The 19,594-nt window shown below is 48.8% G+C and overlaps 1 protein-coding gene across 1 annotated transcript; it reads left to right on the top strand.

Annotated features, from left to right (window-relative positions):
* The first annotated feature begins 536 nt into the window (after positions 1-536).
* On the top strand, positions 537-18,149 carry NLRP12 (NLR family pyrin domain containing 12). Its single transcript, XM_090260602.1, has 10 exons — positions 537-939; positions 3,882-3,962; positions 5,579-7,280; positions 9,443-9,613; positions 10,477-10,647; positions 12,621-12,791; positions 14,437-14,607; positions 16,155-16,325; positions 16,982-17,152; positions 17,756-18,149. Exons 1-10 carry the CDS (start codon positions 651-653, stop codon positions 17,841-17,843), a joined length of 3,186 nt encoding a protein of 1,061 aa, XP_090116728.1. The 5' UTR covers positions 537-650; the 3' UTR covers positions 17,844-18,149.
* Positions 18,150-19,594: the final 1,445 nt, after the last annotated feature.

The following is a 19,594-nucleotide window of genomic DNA, read 5'->3' as shown; positions in this document are numbered from 1 at the left end:
TTCCTTCCAGCCTCATGGGCTGGAACAGATCAGATGTGAGCTCTGCTCTTTTTTTCAGCTGTGTGACATTAGAGAACCAACCCATGTCCCTCTGGGTGTCTGCATCCTCACCTGTAAGAGGACATACTGGGGAGGCAAATTTGCTGACATTGGCCAGCACTTCAGTCATGGTGGCCACATTCCGTTGGCGGAGGCAGGATCCCTGTGCCCAAGCCTGACGCCAGTGGGAAGCTGTCTAACCCTCCCACGGGGTGACGAAGTAATGGTCCTGATGATAAGCCAGTCGGCCACAGGCACCGGTGAGGCAAGGGAAACAGCAGCCGGGACGAGGGGAACAGAGTGAGGGGCCCTGGCGGAGGGAGCCAGCAGGGCGAGTCCCAGCGGAGGTCTTTCTCTTGCGTGGAAGGACTCCAGCGACTTCCTCATCCCTCCCCACTTCCTCCTCTTCTCCTGGAACACCTGCAGGCCGCCGAGGGGCAGGGTAGGAGGGAACTCAACCAGAGGAAGCGTTACTTCCTCAGCCGCGCTTTCCTGTCCCTCATTCCTGCGCTGCGCACGAGGAGCGGGTGGGTCCCCAGGAATCGCTGGTCCTGCGAGTAGAAACAGCCTAGACTCCAGCTGCGCCCTCCTTCGGGGGTCCCGCCGCCCCCATGCCCCGGACCACGGCCAAGGACGGCCTCTGTCTGCTGTCCGCCTACTTGGAAGAGCTGGAGGCTGTGGAGCTGAAGAAGTTCAAGTTGTATCTGGGGACAGCGACAGAGATGGGGGAGGGCAGGATTCCCTGGGGGCGAATGGAGACCGCAGGTCCTCTGGAGATGGCCCGGCTCCTGGTAGCCCACTGCGGGATGGGGGAGGCCTGGCTGCAGGCCCTCAGCATCTTTGATCGGATCCACCGGAAGGACCTGTGGGAGAGAGGATGGAGAGAGGACCTGGTGAGGGGTAAGGAGGTGGGGACGGCGCGAGGTGGCAACGCACATGTTCCTTCTCCTTCCTGATACTCGCTGAGCTCACAAGACCTGGTTCTAACGCGTCCCCTGCCCTGGCGTTCTGCCTGGAACACCCTCCCTCTCTCTCCTTTGTCGGGAAAATTCTTATTTATCCATCAGTACCTCGGAGGCACTACCTTCTCTGAATTCTTCTGACCTCTCCCCCCTCCTTCGGGCCAGCTCAGGGACCTCACCTGTGTGCTTCCTTAGCGCTCCCATTTCTTTCATTATATTTTCTGTCCTATAAGATAATCACAATGGTACTAACACATTGCTTTCCTCCTGTAATAAGATACCCATTGTGCGCAGTAACATATCAACACGTTCACTGTTTAAACACCGTGTTAGATTTAATAATGTCTTTTATTTATTTATTTTATTTATCTGTTTTTAGAGAGGGGAAAGGAGAAATAGAGGGAGAGAAACATCACTGTGTGGTTGCCTCTCATACGCCCCCAACTGGGGACCTGGTGTGCAACCTAGTCATGTGCCCTGACTGGGACTCGAACCAGCGACACTTGGTTTGCCTGCCAATGCTCAATCCACTGAGCCACAGCAGCCAGGGCCAGATAGTATTATTATTATGCGCCTTTTATAGCTGAGAATACTGAGACTCAGAAAAGAGATGATTTTCCCCCAGACGAAAGGTCGTGAGATAGGACATGCCCAGTGCTGAGCACGATGCCCAGCGGATAGGAAGTGCTCAGCAAACACCAGCTTTGGCTGGAAGTGGCAGAGATGCCACTGAAGCCGTTCATCACCATGGGTCTCACATGAGCTGAGGGACTTCTGACTTCCGGGTGATTCTCTCTGATTCCAGTGTCTGGTTGCGGCCAGGAGCAGAGTCAGTCCTGGTGAACATTCACCTCTGAAAACAGGCTCTGGTTTGTGGCATGTGCCCATGTCCCTGGTGTAAGTACTCCCAGCAGGGCTAACTGATGTTAAGTTACCGATGTGATGCCCACTGGGTTGTGATTCATGGAAATTTAACAACAGGCTTTCTTGAGCTAGAACTATGCAACGGGAAAAGAGCACCTTTCTCACAAATTTTTGTTTTCATTAACAGTTTACATCCAATATTATTTTGTATTAGTTTTAGGTGTACAGCATGGTGGTTAGACAATCACATCCTTAAAAGGCAACCTGTTAAGGCCTTCTCAGATAATGATCTGATGTGAATCCTTCTCCCCTTGTCCTTATTCTTGGGGAATATTGAGATGCATTGAGCTTGGGAAATATGAGACTGGGTCACGTTTTTACTTAGGGACAGAAATGAAAATCAAAGTGCTACCAGCAATAAAGTAAAAAAACAACAACATAAAAGTATTCACATATGATTCTGTCAAAGTATATTTAAATTTGTTTTTAATTTATTGATTTTAGAGAACGAGAGGGAGAGAGAGAGAGAGAGAGACATCAATTTTGTTTTTCCACACAACCATGCATCCATTGGTCAATTCTTGTATGTGTCCACACTGGGAATTGAACCTATAACCCTGGTGCATCCAGACAACGCTCTAACCAACTGAGCTACCTGGCCAGGGCTGATTCTATTGAATTGTATTTACTTACAGAAGTTTTACATACTTATTTTAAGAAATTCAAGCTGTGGCTGGTGTGGCTCAGTGGATTGAGCGCTGGCCTGCAAACCCAAAAAAGTCACCAGTTTGACTCCCCGTCAGGGCACATGCCTGGGTTGTGGGCCAGGTTCCCTGTTCGGGGCTTGTGAGAGGCAACCACACATTGATGTTTCTCTCCCTCTCTTTCTCCTTCCCTTCCCCTCTATCTAAAAATAAATAAGTAAAACATTTTCAAAAAGAAAAAATAAATTCAAATAATTTATAAGTCCCTCTCTTCTCCCCATTCCACCTAAATCTGTCCCCAGCATTAACATCTGGGAACTACTTAGTGAGACTCTTCCTCTAGACTGCGTCCTTTTCATTCACCAGGAGGTGGCTCCATGGTCCACAGGGGAGCAGATGTCAGCTTTGCTCTGTCCTAGCTGTGGGATGTTGGAGAACCATATACCTGTCTGGGCTTCTGTTTCCTCCTCTGTAAGACAAGGGGGGTTGGACTAGATCAGTGGTTCTCATGTGTTAATGTACATGAGAGTCATCTGGACCCCATGTTTGAATGTGAAGTCAGGGACCCACACTGGGGACTCAGGGGCAGCAGGTCTGGGCACCAGGAGTCTGCATGTGGATGTGCGTGGCGCTCATGGCATGCTTCAGGCAACACCAAGGGAGAACCTCTCTGAGGTCTTTTTTAGCTGTAATATTCAAGAATTACTTTCTTTAAATGGTGATAAAATTATCTGGTTATATTGGTGTTTATTTTCTATGCACTGAACTCTCCATGCCATGCAAATGTAAGGTCCATGGAGCAGAGACCTTGTGTCTTGATATGTATTCAATGGATAGAAAAATACCTGGTGCCTATTATCTGTTTATTTGTTGGACAAATGCATGGATGGATGGATGGGCAGATGGAAGGAAGGACAGATGGATGAATAGGTGGATTGATCAATGAATGGATGAGTGAATGGATGGATGAATGGATGGATGGATTGATGAATGGAAGAGTGAATGGATGGATGGATGAATGAGACATGGCCAAGAGCGGAAGGGGAGGGAGGAATTCAAGCTGACTTAGAACTTCTGGTCTGAGAAGATGAATGGGATGGATAGAGGTGCCAATCACCGTGACGGGCACCCAGGAAATAAAGTGGGTTAGGAAGAAGTGTTTTCAACAATAGTGAGTGTAAGGTAACAGCTGAACCTTCAGGGTGTGGGTGGGCAGGGAGTTATCATGTAGACAGGTTGAGGTAATAGTGGCTAATGTCACTGAGAACTAGCCAGGTATGTGCTAGCTGCTCTCCCCAAATGTCTCTTCCAGATACTCCACCTGGTGGCCCGGCCTCCCTGGGGGCCCAGTCAGCATGCTCTCTGGAAATCTTTCCCGGGACTCCAAGAAAAGGTGAGCCGTGAGCCTCGTGCCTGTTAGAATGCATTGGGGACCACGGATCAGACTACCCAGCTGAGAACGGAAGGAACAGATACAGGCATTTAGGTCATGTTTGCACATAACCAGAAGCCTTCGGGTGGGTGGCTGCAGCGTGTGTGTGATGGATTAAGGACACCATCAAAGCGCCAACTTCCGCGTTTCAATTCTACCAGCCCCTGTTCTGTTGGCCTTTTGTCCCAAGACGTCATCTTGTGGTTACAAGACGGTGGCCAAACCATCTCAGACCAAAGAATTCTTGGCAGGGACAAAAAGGGGAAGCAAAAGGCCTTCTTCCTCAGATTATGTTTTTGTTTAGGTCACAGCGGTTCCACCCTGGCCCTACTGACACTGGGCTGGATCGTTCTTTGTTGTGGGGGTGGGGCTGCCCTGAGGGATTGCAGGCTGCTGAGCAGCATCCCTGACTTTTAGCCACTAGATGGCAGTTGTGACAACCAAATGGATCTCCAGATCTTGCCAAATGTCCCCAAGGGGGTACACCTTCACCCTCTTGAGAATCGCTGTTCTAGATTATTCATAGACATGTCTGCCAAGCAGGCTTTTCCAAAGAGACATGAGCACAGGATTTATAGAACGGATGTGCACGTTCTCCATTGTAGAGTCATCTGCCTTGTCTCCAAGGGGGCACGGAAAACGTGACGTTGCTGCTTGCCTAAACTTAAGTGCACGCAAACCGTGCAGCGATCTCATTGGAAGTACAGTTTCTGATTCAGTAGGTGGGGAGTGGGGCTCAAGATTGCGCGTTTCCACCCAGCGGCCTGGTGGGGCCACGTGGGCTTAGTGCCCCTTCACCGGGAGGAGCCCAGCGTACAGGGGGCGGAGGTTGACACATTTTCCCGGGCGCTTTGCCCTCCCTCCATCTGCCTGAATGGCGATGGTCACTCTGTGGGCACCGGACCATTATCTGATTAGCAGAGAGAGCACGCCACGTATTTGAACACTTTGCCTGTTAAGGCCTCTGCTTCCTGCTGGAAGGGAAGTACCAAGGTTCTCAGGCTCCATCTAGAAAACTGTTCTAGCCCTGGCGGCTGTGGCTCACTGGATTGAGCGCCGGCCTGCAGAGTGAAAGGTTGTCGGTTCAATTCCCAGTCAGGGCACATGCCTGGGTTGCAGGCCAGGTCCCATTTGGGGATGTGAGAGAGGCAACAGATTGCTGTTTCACTCTTGCCCATTATGTTTCTCTCCCTCTCTTTCTCCCTCCTTGCCTTTCTCTCTAAAAGTAAATAAGTAAAATCTTTAACAGAAAAACTAGAAAACTGTTCTACCCTGATCAGGTAGCTCAATTGGTTAGACATTGCCCCTATACGGTTTTAGGTGGTTCCCAGGTCAGGGCAGATCCAAGAGTCAACCAGTGAATGCATCAATAAATGGAACCACACACCCATGTTTCTCTTTCCCTTCGCCCCTCTCACTAACATCAATTTTTAAAATCAAAGAAAGAAAAATTACAAAGCTGTTTCAAAGGTGTGGCAGAGATAGAGGCACTAGACCCTGCCTGCCGTGCTTTAACTCATGAATTCCCGAAAGGCTGCTGCTGGGTCTTCCACAAACCCTTCCCCCCTCTCCCTCAGATCCCAGGCAAACCTACAGGGACCACGTCCGCAGGAAATTCCGTCTGATGGAGGACCGCAACGCGCGCCTAGGGGAGTGCGTCAACCTCAGCCACCGGTACACGCGGCTCCTCCTGGTGCAGGAACACTCCAGTCCCATGTGGGCCCAGCAGAAGCTTTTGGACACAGGCTGGGGCCACGCGACAACCGTGGGACACCAGGCCAGCCTCATCCAGATGGAGACCCTCTTCGAGCCAGATGAGGAGCGCCCGGAGCCCCCGCGCACCGTGGTCCTGCAGGGGGCTGCGGGGATGGGCAAGTCCATGCTGGCCCACAAGGTGATGCTGGACTGGGCCGACGGGAGGCTCTTCCAAGACAGGTTCGATTATCTCTTCTACATCAACTGCAGAGAGATGAACAAGAGCGCCCCTGAGCGGAGCGTGCAAGACCTCCTGTCCAGTTGCTGGCCCGAGCCCAGCGCGCCCCTCCGGGAGCTCCTCCACCTTCCCGAGCGCCTCCTTCTCATCATCGATGGCTTTGATGAGCTCAAACCCTCTTTCCACGACCCTCAGGGCCCCTGGTGCCTCTGCTGGGAGGAGAAACGGCCCACGGAGGTTCTCCTGAGCAGCCTCATCCGGAAGAAGCTGCTGCCGGAGTTGTCTTTGCTGATCACCACCAGGCCCACGGCTTTGGAGAAGCTCCACCGCTGGCTGGAGCATCCCAAGCACGTGGAGATCCTGGGCTTCTCCGAGGCGGAGAGGAAGGAGTACTTCCACAAGTACTTCCAGGATGCGGAGCAGGCCGGCCACGTCTTCAACTTCGTGAGGGACAACGAGCCCCTCTTCACTCTGTGCTTCGTGCCCTTGGTGTGCTGGGTCGTCTGCACGTGCCTCAAGCAGCAGCTGGAGGGCGGGGGGCTTCTCAGGCAGACGTCCAGGACCACCACAGCCGTGTACATGCTGTACCTCCTGAGTCTGATGCAACCCAAGCCGGGGTCCCCAACCTTCCCAGCCCCGCCCAACCAGAGAGGGCTGTGCTCTCTGGCCGCCGACGGCCTCTGGAACCAGAAGATCCTATTCGAGGAGCAGGACCTGCGGAAGCACGGCCTGGATGGGGCGGACGTCTCCTCCTTCCTCAACATGAACATCTTTCAGAAGGACATCAACTGTGAGAAGTTCTACAGCTTCATCCACCTGAGCTTCCAGGAGTTCTTTGCGGCCATGTACTACATCCTGGACGGCGGGGACAGCGCGTGCGGCCCAGCCCAGAACGTGACGAGGCTGCTGACGGAGTACGGGTGTTCAGAAAGGAGCTTCTTGGCGCTCACCGTCCGTTTCCTGTTCGGCCTCCTCAATGAGGAGACGAGGAGCTACCTGGAGGAGAGTCTTTGCTGGAAGGTGTCGCCTCGCATCAAGCGGGAGCTGATGGAGTGGGTGCAAAGCAAAGCGCTGAGCGAGGGCTCTACCCTGCAGCACGGCTCCCTGGAGCTCCTCAGCTGTCTGTACGAGATCCAAGAGGAGGAGTTCATCCGACAGGCCCTGAGCCACTTCCAAGTGGTGGTGGTCAGCAACATCGCCACCAAGATGGAGCACATGGTGTCGTCCTTCTGCGCGAAGAACTGCAGGGACATCCTGGTGCTGCACCTCCATGGGGCCGTCTACAGCGCCGATGGGGAGGACGGGACGAGACGGACTTCAGGGCCCCAGACGCTGCCGCCACAATCGTAAGTACCACTGGGGCTTGCTGTCCCAGCTCCGGCTCCCAACCAAGGTCACGTTCTCAGCTGGGGGTGATTTTGCCCCCACCCAAGAAAATACCATTTTTAATTTTTTAAAAATATTTTATAGCCCTGGCTGCTGTGGCTCAGTGGATTGAGCGTCGGCCTGCGAGCCAAGTGTCGCTGGTTTGATTCCCAGTCAGGGCACATGACTCGGTTGCACGTCAGGTCCCCAGTTGGGGGCGCGAGTGAGAGGCAACCACACATTGATGTTTCTCTCCCTCTCTTTCTCCTTTCCCCTCTCTCTAAAAATAAACAAATAAATTATTTAAAAAAAAGAATATTTTATACCCTGCTTCTCACTTTCTCCCTCCTTTCCTCTCTCTCTAAAAATCAATCAATCAATCAATCACTAAAAAAGAAAGATTTTGTGCCCTGACTGGTGTGGCTCAGCCTGAGTGCTAGTCTGCGAACCAAAGGGTCACTGGTTTGATTCCCAGTCAGGGCACAGGCCTGGGATGTTGGCCAGGTCCTCAGTTGGGGATGAGTGAGAGGCAACCACACATGGGTGTTTCTTTCCCTCTTTCTCCCTCTCTTCCCCCCTCTCTAAAAATAAATAAACAAAATCTTTTTAAAAAAATTAAAACAAAAGGTTTTATTGTTATTATTTTTAGAGAGAAGGAAGGGAGGGAGAAAGAGAGGGATAAAAACATCAATGTGCAAGAGAAACATCAATTGGTTGCATCTCGCATGCCCCTTATAGGGGACCTCGCCTGCAACCCAGGCATGGGCTCAGATCAGGAATCAATCCACTGAGCCACAGCAACCAGAGCAGAAAATATTTAAAAAAATTTTTTTTTTCCTAGAGAGAGAGAGAGAACGGGAGAGAGAAACATCAACTTGTTTTTCCATTTGTTTATGCATTTATTGGTTGCTTCTCATATGTGCCCTGACCAAGGACCAAACCCACACCCTTGGTGTATCAGGACGATGCTACAACTGAGATTTCAGCCAGGGCCAAGGACATACTTGGCAGTATTTAGAAAACTACTTGGCTGTCATAACTTGGGGAGATGGAGGGACGCTACTTGCATCTAGAGGGTGAAGGGCAGGAATGCTGCAAAAATATCCTACTAAGTACAGGACAGCCCCACAACAGAAAATGATCTGGCCACCAAGTGTCAATAGTGTGGAGGCTGGTTTCCTCATCTTAAACAACACTCATTAGGACTAAGTTGGGGCCTATGTCAAAGAGAACATATTCAATCAATAAACATTATCCAGCCCTGACCGGTGTGGCTGAGTTGGTTGGGTGTTGTCCTTCGAATCCAGAGATCACCAGTTCTATTGCTGGCCAGGGCTCATGCCTACGTTGTGGGTTTAGTCCCAGTTGGAGTGTGTACAAGAGGCAGCCAATTGATGTTTCTCTCCCTCCTTCCCCTTTCCCTAAAAATAAATAAATAAAATCTTTGACCAAAAAAAAAAAAAAAAAGGGAAAGAAATACTATCCAGGCACTTGTCCATCAATAAATGAGTGGATAAAGAAGAGGTGGTGTAGCCCTTGGCATGTAGCTCATTTGGTTAGAGTATCATCCCAATATGCCAAGGTTGCAGGTTCAATCCCTGGTCTGAGCACACACAAGAATCAACCAATGAATGCATAAATAAATGGAACAATAAATCAATGTCTCTCTCTCTCTAAAAATCAATCAGTAAAAAAACAACAAAAAAAGAAGAAGTGGTATATATATATATACTGTGGAATACTACTCAGCCATTAAAAAGATGATATATTGCCATTTGAGACAACATGGATGGATCTTGAGTGTATTATACTAAGAAAATTAGATAAACAGAAAAGTACAAAAACCGTATGATTTCACTCATGTGAAATATAAAAGAAAAAGGTAACACAAAACAAACAAAACTCATAGATACAGATCTTTAAGATGAAACCCATCTCTCATCCCCAGTCCACGAATTTAAGTGTGGTCTCTACTACTTGCCAGGTGTGTGACCTTGGGCAAGAAATACAGGGCCATTCACAAGACAAAGTAAAATGAAGTTGACAGAATGCTTTATAAACTGTGAAGTGATAATCAAGTTGCAGACATAATCATTGCAGAGCAACTGGGAAAACTGGACCTGACCTGTGGTTCCTTCTGCAGCCCCGAGACGAACGTTTTGCCGGATGCCTACAGTGAGCAGCTGGCCACGGCTCTGAGCACCAACCCGAATCTGATAGAGCTGGCTTTGTACCACAATGCCCTGGGCAGCCGGGGCGTGACGCTGCTGTGTCAAGGTCTCAGACACCCCAACTGCAAACTTCAGAACCTGAGGTGAGTCTAGGCTGGTGTGGGAGCTTCGGATGGTCCCACCACACCCTCTCATGGGGTTCAGCCAAAAAGAACACATGATACCCTGGCTGGGAAGCTCTGTTGGTTAGAGTGTTGTCCTGCTGTGCCAAGGTTGTAGGTTCAATCCCCAGTCAGGGCATATACAAGAATCAGCCAATGAATGCATGAATAAGTGGGACAAGAAATCAATATTTCCCTCTTTCTCTCTTAAAAAAAAAATCAATCAATCAATAAAAATTCTAGAAAGAACACTTGATGGTGTGTTACTTTGCTCTGGCTGCCATAATAAAGTGCTATAGTCTGGGTGACTTAAACAACAGAAATGTATTTCTCACAATTTTTTTTTTTAAGAGAGAGAGAAGGGAGGACCTGGCCAGGTGGCTCAGTTGGTGAAAGCATCATCCTGCTATGCCAAAGCTGCAGGTTCGATCCCCAGTCAGGGCATATACAAGAATCAACCAATGAGTGCACAAAGTGGAACAAAAAGTCTGATGTTTCTCTCTAAAATAATAAATTTAAAAGAGAGAGAGAGAGAAGGGAAGGGAGGGAGAAAGAGAAGGAGAGAAACATCCATGTGAAAGACAAACATCAATCAGTGGCTCGTCGCATGCCCCCAACCAGGGACCCAGCCTGCAACCCAGGCATGTGTCCTGACCAGGAGTAGAACCGGCAACCCCTTGGTTTGCAGGCCTGCACTCGCTCCACTGAGCCACACCAGCCAGGGCAGATTTAGAAAGAGGGAAGAACGGACCTAAATGAAGGGGGGAGAGAAAGGATAAGGCACGGAGCCCACAGAAAGACCACAAAGGAGAGATGACCTGGCTCTTTTCTCCCCTCCATCCCAGGCTGAAGAAGTGTCGCATTTCCAGCTCTGCCTGCCAGGACCTCAGAGCAGCGCTGATCGCAAATAAGAATTTGATGAGGATGGACTTAAGCAGCAACAGCCTTGGGCTGCTGGGCGTGAAACTGCTCTGTGAGGGGCTCCGGCACCCCAAATGCCGGCTGCGGATGATCCAGTGAGTCCCGTCCCTGGGAACAAGCTCTTAATCAACGGGGTCTCGCGGGCTTGAAATATCTCCCCAAATGCTGATATCCCCCAAGTTCCCTACTTTGAAAGTAGGGCTGCCCCTTGACCCATGCCCTTTGACCTATACCCTGAACTCTGCACTTCAGAGAACCTCTTTCCTCTGACTCCCACCATTTTCCACATGATGAGGCTTCCCTGGGGCCACCTGCCCACCCAGAAGCCACACCCGTCCTGGGGAGTCAGAACCCCAGAACTCCTTGAGCCAAAACCCTTGAGTCACGTGGTTCCCGTTTCCTGCAATGCGGCTGCGCTGGCCGAGCCACCCAGCTTCCCACCTATGTGCTCTCTTTACTACTCAGAACACTTTGTTTCTGACACTTGAAGTCATTAATATGTGGGGGTTTCCCGCCCCGCCCACTACCAAGCAATAGTCTGGGATACCAGCTGGGCGTCCTGCAATTTAACTCAATGCTGCCACCATCTACCTGGAGGCAGCGTCAGAGCCCATGAGTTATTAAGAGGTCAGTCCCACAAGATCGCCTCCACTTCAGATGTCAATCGAAAGTCCAGATTGTCACCTGTGCTTCTGACCAATTGACTATCAATTGGAAGTTGCCATGCCCTGCTCCTTGGGTTCAATTAATTTGCTAGAGCGGTTCACAGACCTCAGAGAAACTCTTGCGTTGATCAATTTATTAAAGGACGTGTATAAAGGATACAGATGAGCAGATACGTAGGGTCAGATCTGGGAGGGTCCCAAGTGCAGGAGTTTCTGTTCCCGTGGAGCTGGGGTGCATCGCCCTCCTGGTGTGGGGGTGTTCCCCCGCCTAGACGCTCTCTGAGCCCCCTACTGGTAGGATTTTACGGAGGCTTCATCACGTAGACACGATGGAGCATTAACTCCACTTCCAACCCGCCCCCCTCTCTGGAGGATGGGGGTAGAATTCCAAGCTTCGAATCACAGCGGGTCTTTGCGGGGACTAGCCCCCTATCCAGGAGCCCACCTCATTAGAACAAAAGACACTGCTATCACCTGAGAGATTCCAAGGGATTGAGGAACTCTGTCAGGAACCAGGGTCAGAGAGCACATACCGAAACAAAGGTGCTCCCAGGATCTTATCGCCTAGAAACTTACAAGGGATTTAGGAGCCCTGTGTCAGGAAGGTGGGGCAGAGACCATTGTGTATATTTTCTATTATCTCACAACCACTATCATTTTGTTCCTCTGTTGAGCTCCTACTTGGACCTGGGTCTCCAGAGAGCCCATCCTAACTGCACCCCCTGTTTGCTGAGTTAGGTGGCCCCTCCACCATCATGCTTTTAACAAACATCAACATGCGTTCACTGAGCACTCTGGGCCATGCCTGGTGCCACTTCCTCCACCTTAATTAATCCTGTGAGGTCAGTACTGTTTTTAAATTGATTTTAGAGACAGAATTGAAGAAGGAGAGAGAGAAACATTGATTTGCTGTTCCACTTATTTATGCATTCAGTGGTTAATTCTTGTATGTGCCCTGACTGGGGATTGAACTCACAACCTTCACATAACAGGACAATACCCTAACCAATAGAGCTATATCTGGCCAGGGAGAGGGTCGCACCATTATTACAGGCAGCATCACGTGATACCTAAATCCGAGACTTGATGAAAACTTGCTCGAGGTCACATGGTTAGTGGGTGCTGATGCTGGAAGCAGACACAAGTCACTGAACTGTTGGAGACCCCACTCTGGGCTGTCACACCACACTGCCTTCGTAGCACTGTCTACACTGGGTTGTCATTGCCCATCCATCTGTCTTATTAGACAGGACCCTCCTGGCTGAAAATGATAACATCTTCTTCACCTCTGTAGCTTTCGTGACCTGGGTGGGCCCATGTTGGGAGACTAAGGGCCAGGGAGTGAGCCATCAGGAGGCAGGAGAGCAGGGTGGCGCCCTAACCAACACTTCTTTCCTCCCAAGGCTGAGGAAGTGTCAGCTAGAGGCTGCGGCGTGCCAGGAGGTGGCCTCGGTGCTCAGCAGCAGCCGACACCTGGTGGAGCTGGATCTGACAGGAAACGCACTGGAGGACTCGGGTCTGAGGCTGCTGTGTCAAGGCTTGAGGCACCCTGTCTGCAGGCTGCGGATCTTGTGGTGAGTTCTTGTGGTGAGTCCTTCGTGGGGCCATGTTTTTAAATTTTTTATTTTATTTTATTGATGAGAGAGAGAGAGAGAGAGCGAGAGAGACAGAAATATCGCTTTGTTGTTCCACTTTTTGATGCATTCGTTGGTTGGTTTTGCATGTGTCCAGACCAGGGATCGAATCCATAACCTTGGCATGTCTGGACGATGCTCTAACCAACTGAGCTATGCAGCCAGGGCCTATGGGGCCATGTTAAAAGGCAGATCTCCTCATGTTGAATGATGATATGAAAATGCATTCATTCTTTGTCCACTTGTGTTCATAGCAACATTATTTGCAGTAGCCAAGAGGGGAAAGCAACTCAAAAGTCCATCATGAGTGAATGGATAAACAAAATGTGGTATATATATAAAATGGAATATTATTCGGCCTGAAAAAAGGAATGGAATTTTGCTACAACATGGATGATACTGAAAGACATTATGCTAGATGAAATGTCAATAAAAAAAAATTAAACACCTTGGCCAGGTAGCTCAGTTGGTCAGAATGTCACCCCAGTATGCCCAGGTTGTGGGTTTGATACTGGACAGGACACATACAAGAAACAATCAATGAATGTATCAATAAGTGGAACAAATCAATGTTTCTCTTACTCTCTTCCTTTCTCCCTAAAAATCACTAATTGAAAAAAAGATATGATTCCACTTATATGGAATACCTGGAATATTCATATACATAGAGAAAGAAATAACAGTGGTTGCCAGGGACCCAGGCAGGCAGGAGGGGATGGGGAATTGTTTAATGCGGACAGTTTCTGTTAAGGATGTTAAAAAGTTCTAGAGATGACCCTGACTGGTGTGATGAACCCAAGGGTCTCTGGTTCAATCCCCAGTTAGGGCACACGCCTGGGTTGTGGGCCAGGTCCCCAGTTGAGGGTGTGCAAGAGGCAACCACACATTGATGTTTCTCTCTTGCTCGCTCTCTTTCTCCCTCCCTCTCCCACTCTCTAAAAATAAATATTTTTTTTAATCCCAATTATAAAAAAAAAAAAAGTTCTGGAGATGGATGGTGATGATTCTTGCACAGCAATGTGATTGTACTTAATACCACTGAAATGAACGCTTTAAAATAGTTAGAATGGTAAATTTTATGTTACACCTTCATTTTATCTATATATTTTGTTTATCCATCCATTCACCCATCACTTGGGTTGCTTCCACCTTTTGGCTATTTTGAATAGTGCTGCTAGGAAGGTGGATATGCAACTATGTCTTTGCGACCTGGTTTTCAATTCTTCTGGGTATGTAACCAGAGGTGGAATTGATAAATCATAAGACTATTTTTAATTTTTAGAGGAACCACCATATTGTTTTCCACTGTGGCTGCCCCATTTTACATTCCCACCAACAATGCACAAAGATCTCAATTTCTTCACATACTCGCCAGCACTTGTTTTGGGTTGTGTTTTATTTTATTTTTTTAAATAAGGGCATTCTAATGCATATGAGTTGGCATCTCATTGTGGTTTTGACATGCATTTGCCTAGTGATTAGTGATGTTAACTTCTTTTCATGGGACCTGTGGTTATTTGTGTATCTTCTCTGCAGATATCTATTCAAGGCCTTTGACCATTTCTATAAAATATACATTGAATAGGTTAAAGATTTGTCACCTCACTGCTGCAGCCTGTGGCGACCTGGCCTCTACCCTCACTGTGAACCAGAGCCTGACGGAGCTGGACCTGAGCCTGAACGAGCTGGGGGACCCTGGGGTGCTGCTGCTGTGTGAGGGCCTCAGGCACCCCCAGTGCAGACTCCAGACCCTCCGGTGAGTCCCGCTTTGCTCACCATCACTTGAGTCCAAATTCACAATCTTTGCCCTTTCTGTGGCTTCACTGGGGCCAAGACCCTCCCCTCTTCGCCTAATCTCCAGCTTCACCTCAGCCTCCTTTCAAAGATTTTTCTGCCACAGGGCCTTTGCACAAGCAGCTCTATCTCCCTGGAATTCCTTTCTGCTCTGCTGTCCCGTTTTACCCTGATCTGATAACATCTGTTGGGACTCAACATAAATGCTTCTTTTGCATGGACTCTTTCCTAGCTCCTTAATAAGGTCTGGCTTCCTAGTTGTATGATGTTACTTGGCCTTATGCTGTGCCTTAGTGTCCCTTACCCAGATTTGTCATTGTGTGTATGGGTGCATGGGCTGTGTCAAACCTATTTTCCAATGGCTGTTATAAGGCCTGGCTCAGAAGTGCTTAAAAATACATATGCTTTTATTTCTTATTTTTTAAGATTTTCTTTATTTTTAGAGGGGAAGGGAGGGAGAAGGAGAGAAACATAAATGTGTGGTTGCCTCTCATGCAACCCCAACTGGGGACCTGGCCTGCAATCCAGGCATGTGCCCTGACTGAGAATTGAACCAGTGACCCTTTGATTCTCAGGCCAGAGCTCAATCTACTGAGCCTCACCAGATTAGGCTTAAAATACATATGCTTTTAAGTGAGTGAACAGATGAATAAAGATATGAACAAAGAGAAAATGCAGCACCCTGGCTGGGTAACTCAGTTTCCCATATGCCAAGATTGTGGGTTTGATCCCTGGTCAGGGCACATAACAAGCCCTGGCTGGTGTGAATCAGTGGATTGAGTGCTGGTCTGTGAACTGGAAGGTTGTAGGTTCAAATCCTGGTCAGGGCACACACCTGGGTTGCAAGCCAGGTCCCCAGTTGGGGTGTGTGAGAGGCAACCAATTGATGTTTCTCTCACATGTTTCTCCATCTCTTTCTCCCTCCCTTCCCATCTCTCTAAAAATAAATAAGATCTTTTTTAAAAATCTGTATTTTCCTTGCTGGTTGGAATACCAACTATATTGCAGGACATTTTCTTGTGTGTCCCTCTATTCTTTCCCTTTGTTTTTATTCAAAGTTTTCACTGTTGTAATTGCTAGTTTGTGATATGCCTTACTGTTAGGGAAATTCGTTTTTTAAATACACATTAAATTATTTTTTTAAATTTATTTTATTGATTTTAGAAAGAGGGGTGGGGAAGGAGAGAGAGAGACTGATTGGTTGCTTCCTGACCAGGGACTGATCCTGCAACCTAGGTATGTGCCCTGACCAGGAATTGAACCTGCAATATTTTGGTGATGGAACAACACTCCAACCAACTGGGCCACCCAGAACAGGCCTTTATCTCTCTCTCCCTTCCCTCTTCCTACTGCCAGTTCCTTTCCTCCTCACCCCGTTTTCTCCCTCAAGGGGAAATATGGAGTCTCTCGGGACTGAGCACAGCACCCCACGCAAAATCTTTTCCAGGAGGTCTCTTCGGAGGTGACCCTGGAGATGTCAGCTCTGCTCTGTGCACCATGTCTTTCCAGGTTAGGCATTTGCCGGCTCAGCTGTGCGGCCTGCGAGGGTCTGTCTGCTGTGCTCCAGCTGAACCGCCACCTCCGGGAACTGGACCTGAGTTTCAACGACCTGGGAGACCAAGGCATGTGGCTGCTGTGTGAGGGGCTGCGGCACCCCACCTGCAGACTCCAGAAACTGTGGTGAGTGACGGGGAGTCAGCATTCATTGGTTGATTCCTTGTATGTGTCCTGACTGGGATCAAACCCACAACCACCAACTGAGCTACCTGGCCAGGCAGAGTGTAGTTTTCAGGGGTCTAGTTTACAAGAAAACAGGGAAGAACCAAAGCAGTGCAGGTTAAGATGGTGATGGCATGGAGTTTAAGCCCTGACTGCTGTGGCTCAGTGAATTGAGCACCAGCCTTCGAGCCAAGAGGCCACCAGTTCAATTCCCAGTCAGGGCACATACCCGAGTTGTGGGCCAGGTCCCAGGTTGGGGGATGTGAGAGGCAACCAGTCAATGTTTCTCTCTCTCTCTCTCCCACTCTTGCCCTCTCTATAAAAATAAATAAAACCTTTAAAAAAAAAATGTAGGCATTTAAGGTGGGCTGGGTAGCTTAGTCGGTTTGAGCATTTTCATAATATGCCAAGGTTGTGGGTTCAATCCCCAGTCAGGGCACAGACAAGAATCAACCAATGAGTGCATCAGTAAATGGAACAACAAATGGATGTTTCTCTCCCTCTCTCTCAAAGAAATTTTAAATGAACCAAAACCTATACCCTGATTCCCCATGAAGGTAAGAATTTCCAAAAGTGGGTCTTAATGTTGCTTTAACTACCCTTTTTATTCTCAACAGGCTGGACAGCTGTGGCCTCACCACCAAAGCCTGTGAGGATCTTTCTGCTACCCTGGGGGCCAACCAGACCCTGACAGAGCTTTATCTGACCAACAATGCCCTGGGGGACACAGGGGTCCGGCTGCTGTGCAAGCAACTCAGGCATCCGGGCTGCAAACTCCGGGTGCTCTGGTGAGAGGGGGTCCCGGGTCTGCAGGAGGCGGGTTGTGGGCCTCAGAGCTAGGAGCAAAGGTTAATAATTGAGCCCCCCCCAGTTTATAGAGACAGATAATCTAGAGTGTGGAAATCGTTCGTCTGTCCACCCTGTGCACTGTGTGGAACACAGAGGTGGCCCTCCTTTGCCCCTTGGGCGACACCTCTACGTCAGGTAGCTCTGTGACCTCGGAGAACTCACTGAGTAGCTAGTTCCTCACCTGTCAGGTGAGGCCTTGGTACTACAGTGGCTTCCTGAGAATCCGGAATGATTCCGCCTGACCTCAAATTCTATCGCTTTCCAATTTCGTGGATATTTTTGCAAATGATTCAACCTCTTAGCACTTCCGTCTCCCCAACTATAAAATGAGGAGAATATTTGGTACAAATTAAGCGAGTTCACACCAGTGAGGGGCTTAAAATGGTGTGTACCTTAGAGGAAGCCTATTTTCCAAGAGGATTTTGTTTGAAATGAAGTCCTGGGAAATGAGATTATTCCAACTGGACAAGACTCACAGGATAGATATGTCATTTGAATGGCAGACGGCGGCCTGGGTAACATTCCCCACTCTGTGCCCTCAGGTTATTTGGGATGGACCTGAACAAAATGACCCACAGACAACTGGCAGCACTCCGCGGGACCAAACCTTACCTGGACATTGGCTGCTGACCACTTCTGTCTGCCGGTGCTGCTTTTGAAGGCCGGACAGGAGGCCATCCTAGGACCTGTTCAACAAAATGATCAGGCTCTGAATTCCCTCCGAAGACAAAACTCACAGGCACACGAAGTCCCTTCTGCTTGGGGTCTGTGTGATCAGTGTGAGTTTGAAGCTCTAGTTTGGGGAACATTGGTGCGAGGGCAACTGAGGGCTGGGCCTGATACTGGAGCAGAGCCTCCCTCCCAACCAAGGGTGAATTTGCCTGGCCCCCACCCCAAGGGACACGTGGAAATGTCAGGAGACATTGGAGTGTCCAGGAGATATTCCTGGCCTCTAGCGTGGAGTCCGGGATCCTGCTAACATCCTACAGTACACAAGAGTGTCCCAAAGTATTTAATTGAAAATGTAGTTGTGCCCAAGTTGAGAAACCCTGTTCTCAAAGATTAATGTTGCAACAGATACCAGAGACCTTGGAAGGCTGGTGCCTAGAAAGCTGGCAGTGCAGAGACCCACCAGCAAACTTTTGCAGTCTGGTTGTGGATCATGACAGTCTCCAGTTGGCCAAGGGATGGCTGGACACCTGCCATGGGAAGGCGGCAGGCTGACCAGTAACCTACACTAGGCTTTGGGAGAAAACATGAAAGTTTCACTGTTGGGAAATTAAACTTGGAAGCTTCAGACTGTCAGTGATCATTGGAACGTGAAGAATGCCCTGAGCATTATCATGCCTAAACCCTAACTGAAAGACTGGGGATTTCCTAGGAAACATGGAGACTGTAGATTTAGTGACCTTGGGACATACAATTGTGAAAGGACATCAATGAGTTAAAGTTCCAAGACTCACCCTGAAACGAAGTGCTTTACCCTCTTGGCCCACCTGGCTTCTAGCCCCTTAATGGCTGCTAACAGCTGATTTCGTTCAGCTGCGAAACTTGGCCCAAACCCTAGGTTTCCATAAAGACCTGTGGGCAACACCTTTTGGGATTCATGAATGTTGAGTTACCCAACCCCCCTTTCAGGTGGAAGGTCAACTTTCCTGGCTTGCTAATTGGACCCACTAGCAAGAGAACTTCCCCTGAATTTGAGTTTATTTGGTTTACTGTTTATAGTAAGGGTCCGGCGCCTACTGAGTCACAAGGGATGTTTTATTACCCTATTACATTATTTCCTGGTGTTTAACATTATCTCCTAGCATGCATTTCCTTGCCAAGTAAATGGTCAGAAACTCAGTTTGCCATCATGAAAGACCTTTCCTCCTTAAATGACAAAGGAAGTTAGCACGAAACACTGACACATATCCCCACACCTATTAGTTCATTGGGTATCACCTGTATTGCTCCTAATCACCTGACTTAAATATGGCTTCTGGTAGAAGCTTTAATGAAATCTTGGGGGTGTGCCATACCTGTTCCTAGTTCAGCCCCTTGGAATAGTGAAGAGTTAGGCTCTAGGATCCCTGCCTTCCAAAGCCCGGTCCTTCACTCACCCCAACCACACCCTTTGGAAGCTGAATTAAACTTTGTGGTTGTGTTAGTGGGACACGGGACACCCAATTCCAGGTGTAGGTCCCCTTTACTGCAATGAATAACCAACCTTCCCGACTCCGTCTCTCCCCTCCCCACTCAACTGTGAAACAGCTTGTTTCAGGTTAGGTAGAGCCTGATTACAGGGAAACGCAGTATGAGCAATACTAAAACTTTATTGTATTTTAAGTCACCATTTTAGAACTTAAAACTCTGGCCCCTGCCCATTTCCAGGAGCT

Source organism: Furipterus horrens, unplaced genomic scaffold (assembly GCF_987537825.1).
Source record: "Furipterus horrens unplaced genomic scaffold, mFurHor1.1.pri manual_scaffold_13, whole genome shotgun sequence".
NCBI lineage: Eukaryota > Metazoa > Chordata > Mammalia > Chiroptera > Furipteridae > Furipterus > Furipterus horrens.
Note: the sequence above shows the minus strand (reverse complement) of the source record. Positions and strands in the feature narration are given on the sequence as shown.

Bases quoted from the DNA above. Each gene is read 5' to 3' on its own strand.
- NLRP12 (XM_090260602.1), top strand. From the start codon at position 651: ATGCCCCGGACCACGGCCAAGGACGGCCTCTGTCTGCTGTCCGCCTAC. The intron at 10,648-12,620 runs GTGAGTCCCGTC...TTTCCTCCCAAG, and splicing joins TGCCGGCTGCGGATGATCCA to GCTGAGGAAGTGTCAGCTAG. The intron at 17,153-17,755 runs GTGAGAGGGGGT...CTGTGCCCTCAG, and splicing joins TGCAAACTCCGGGTGCTCTG to GTTATTTGGGATGGACCTGA.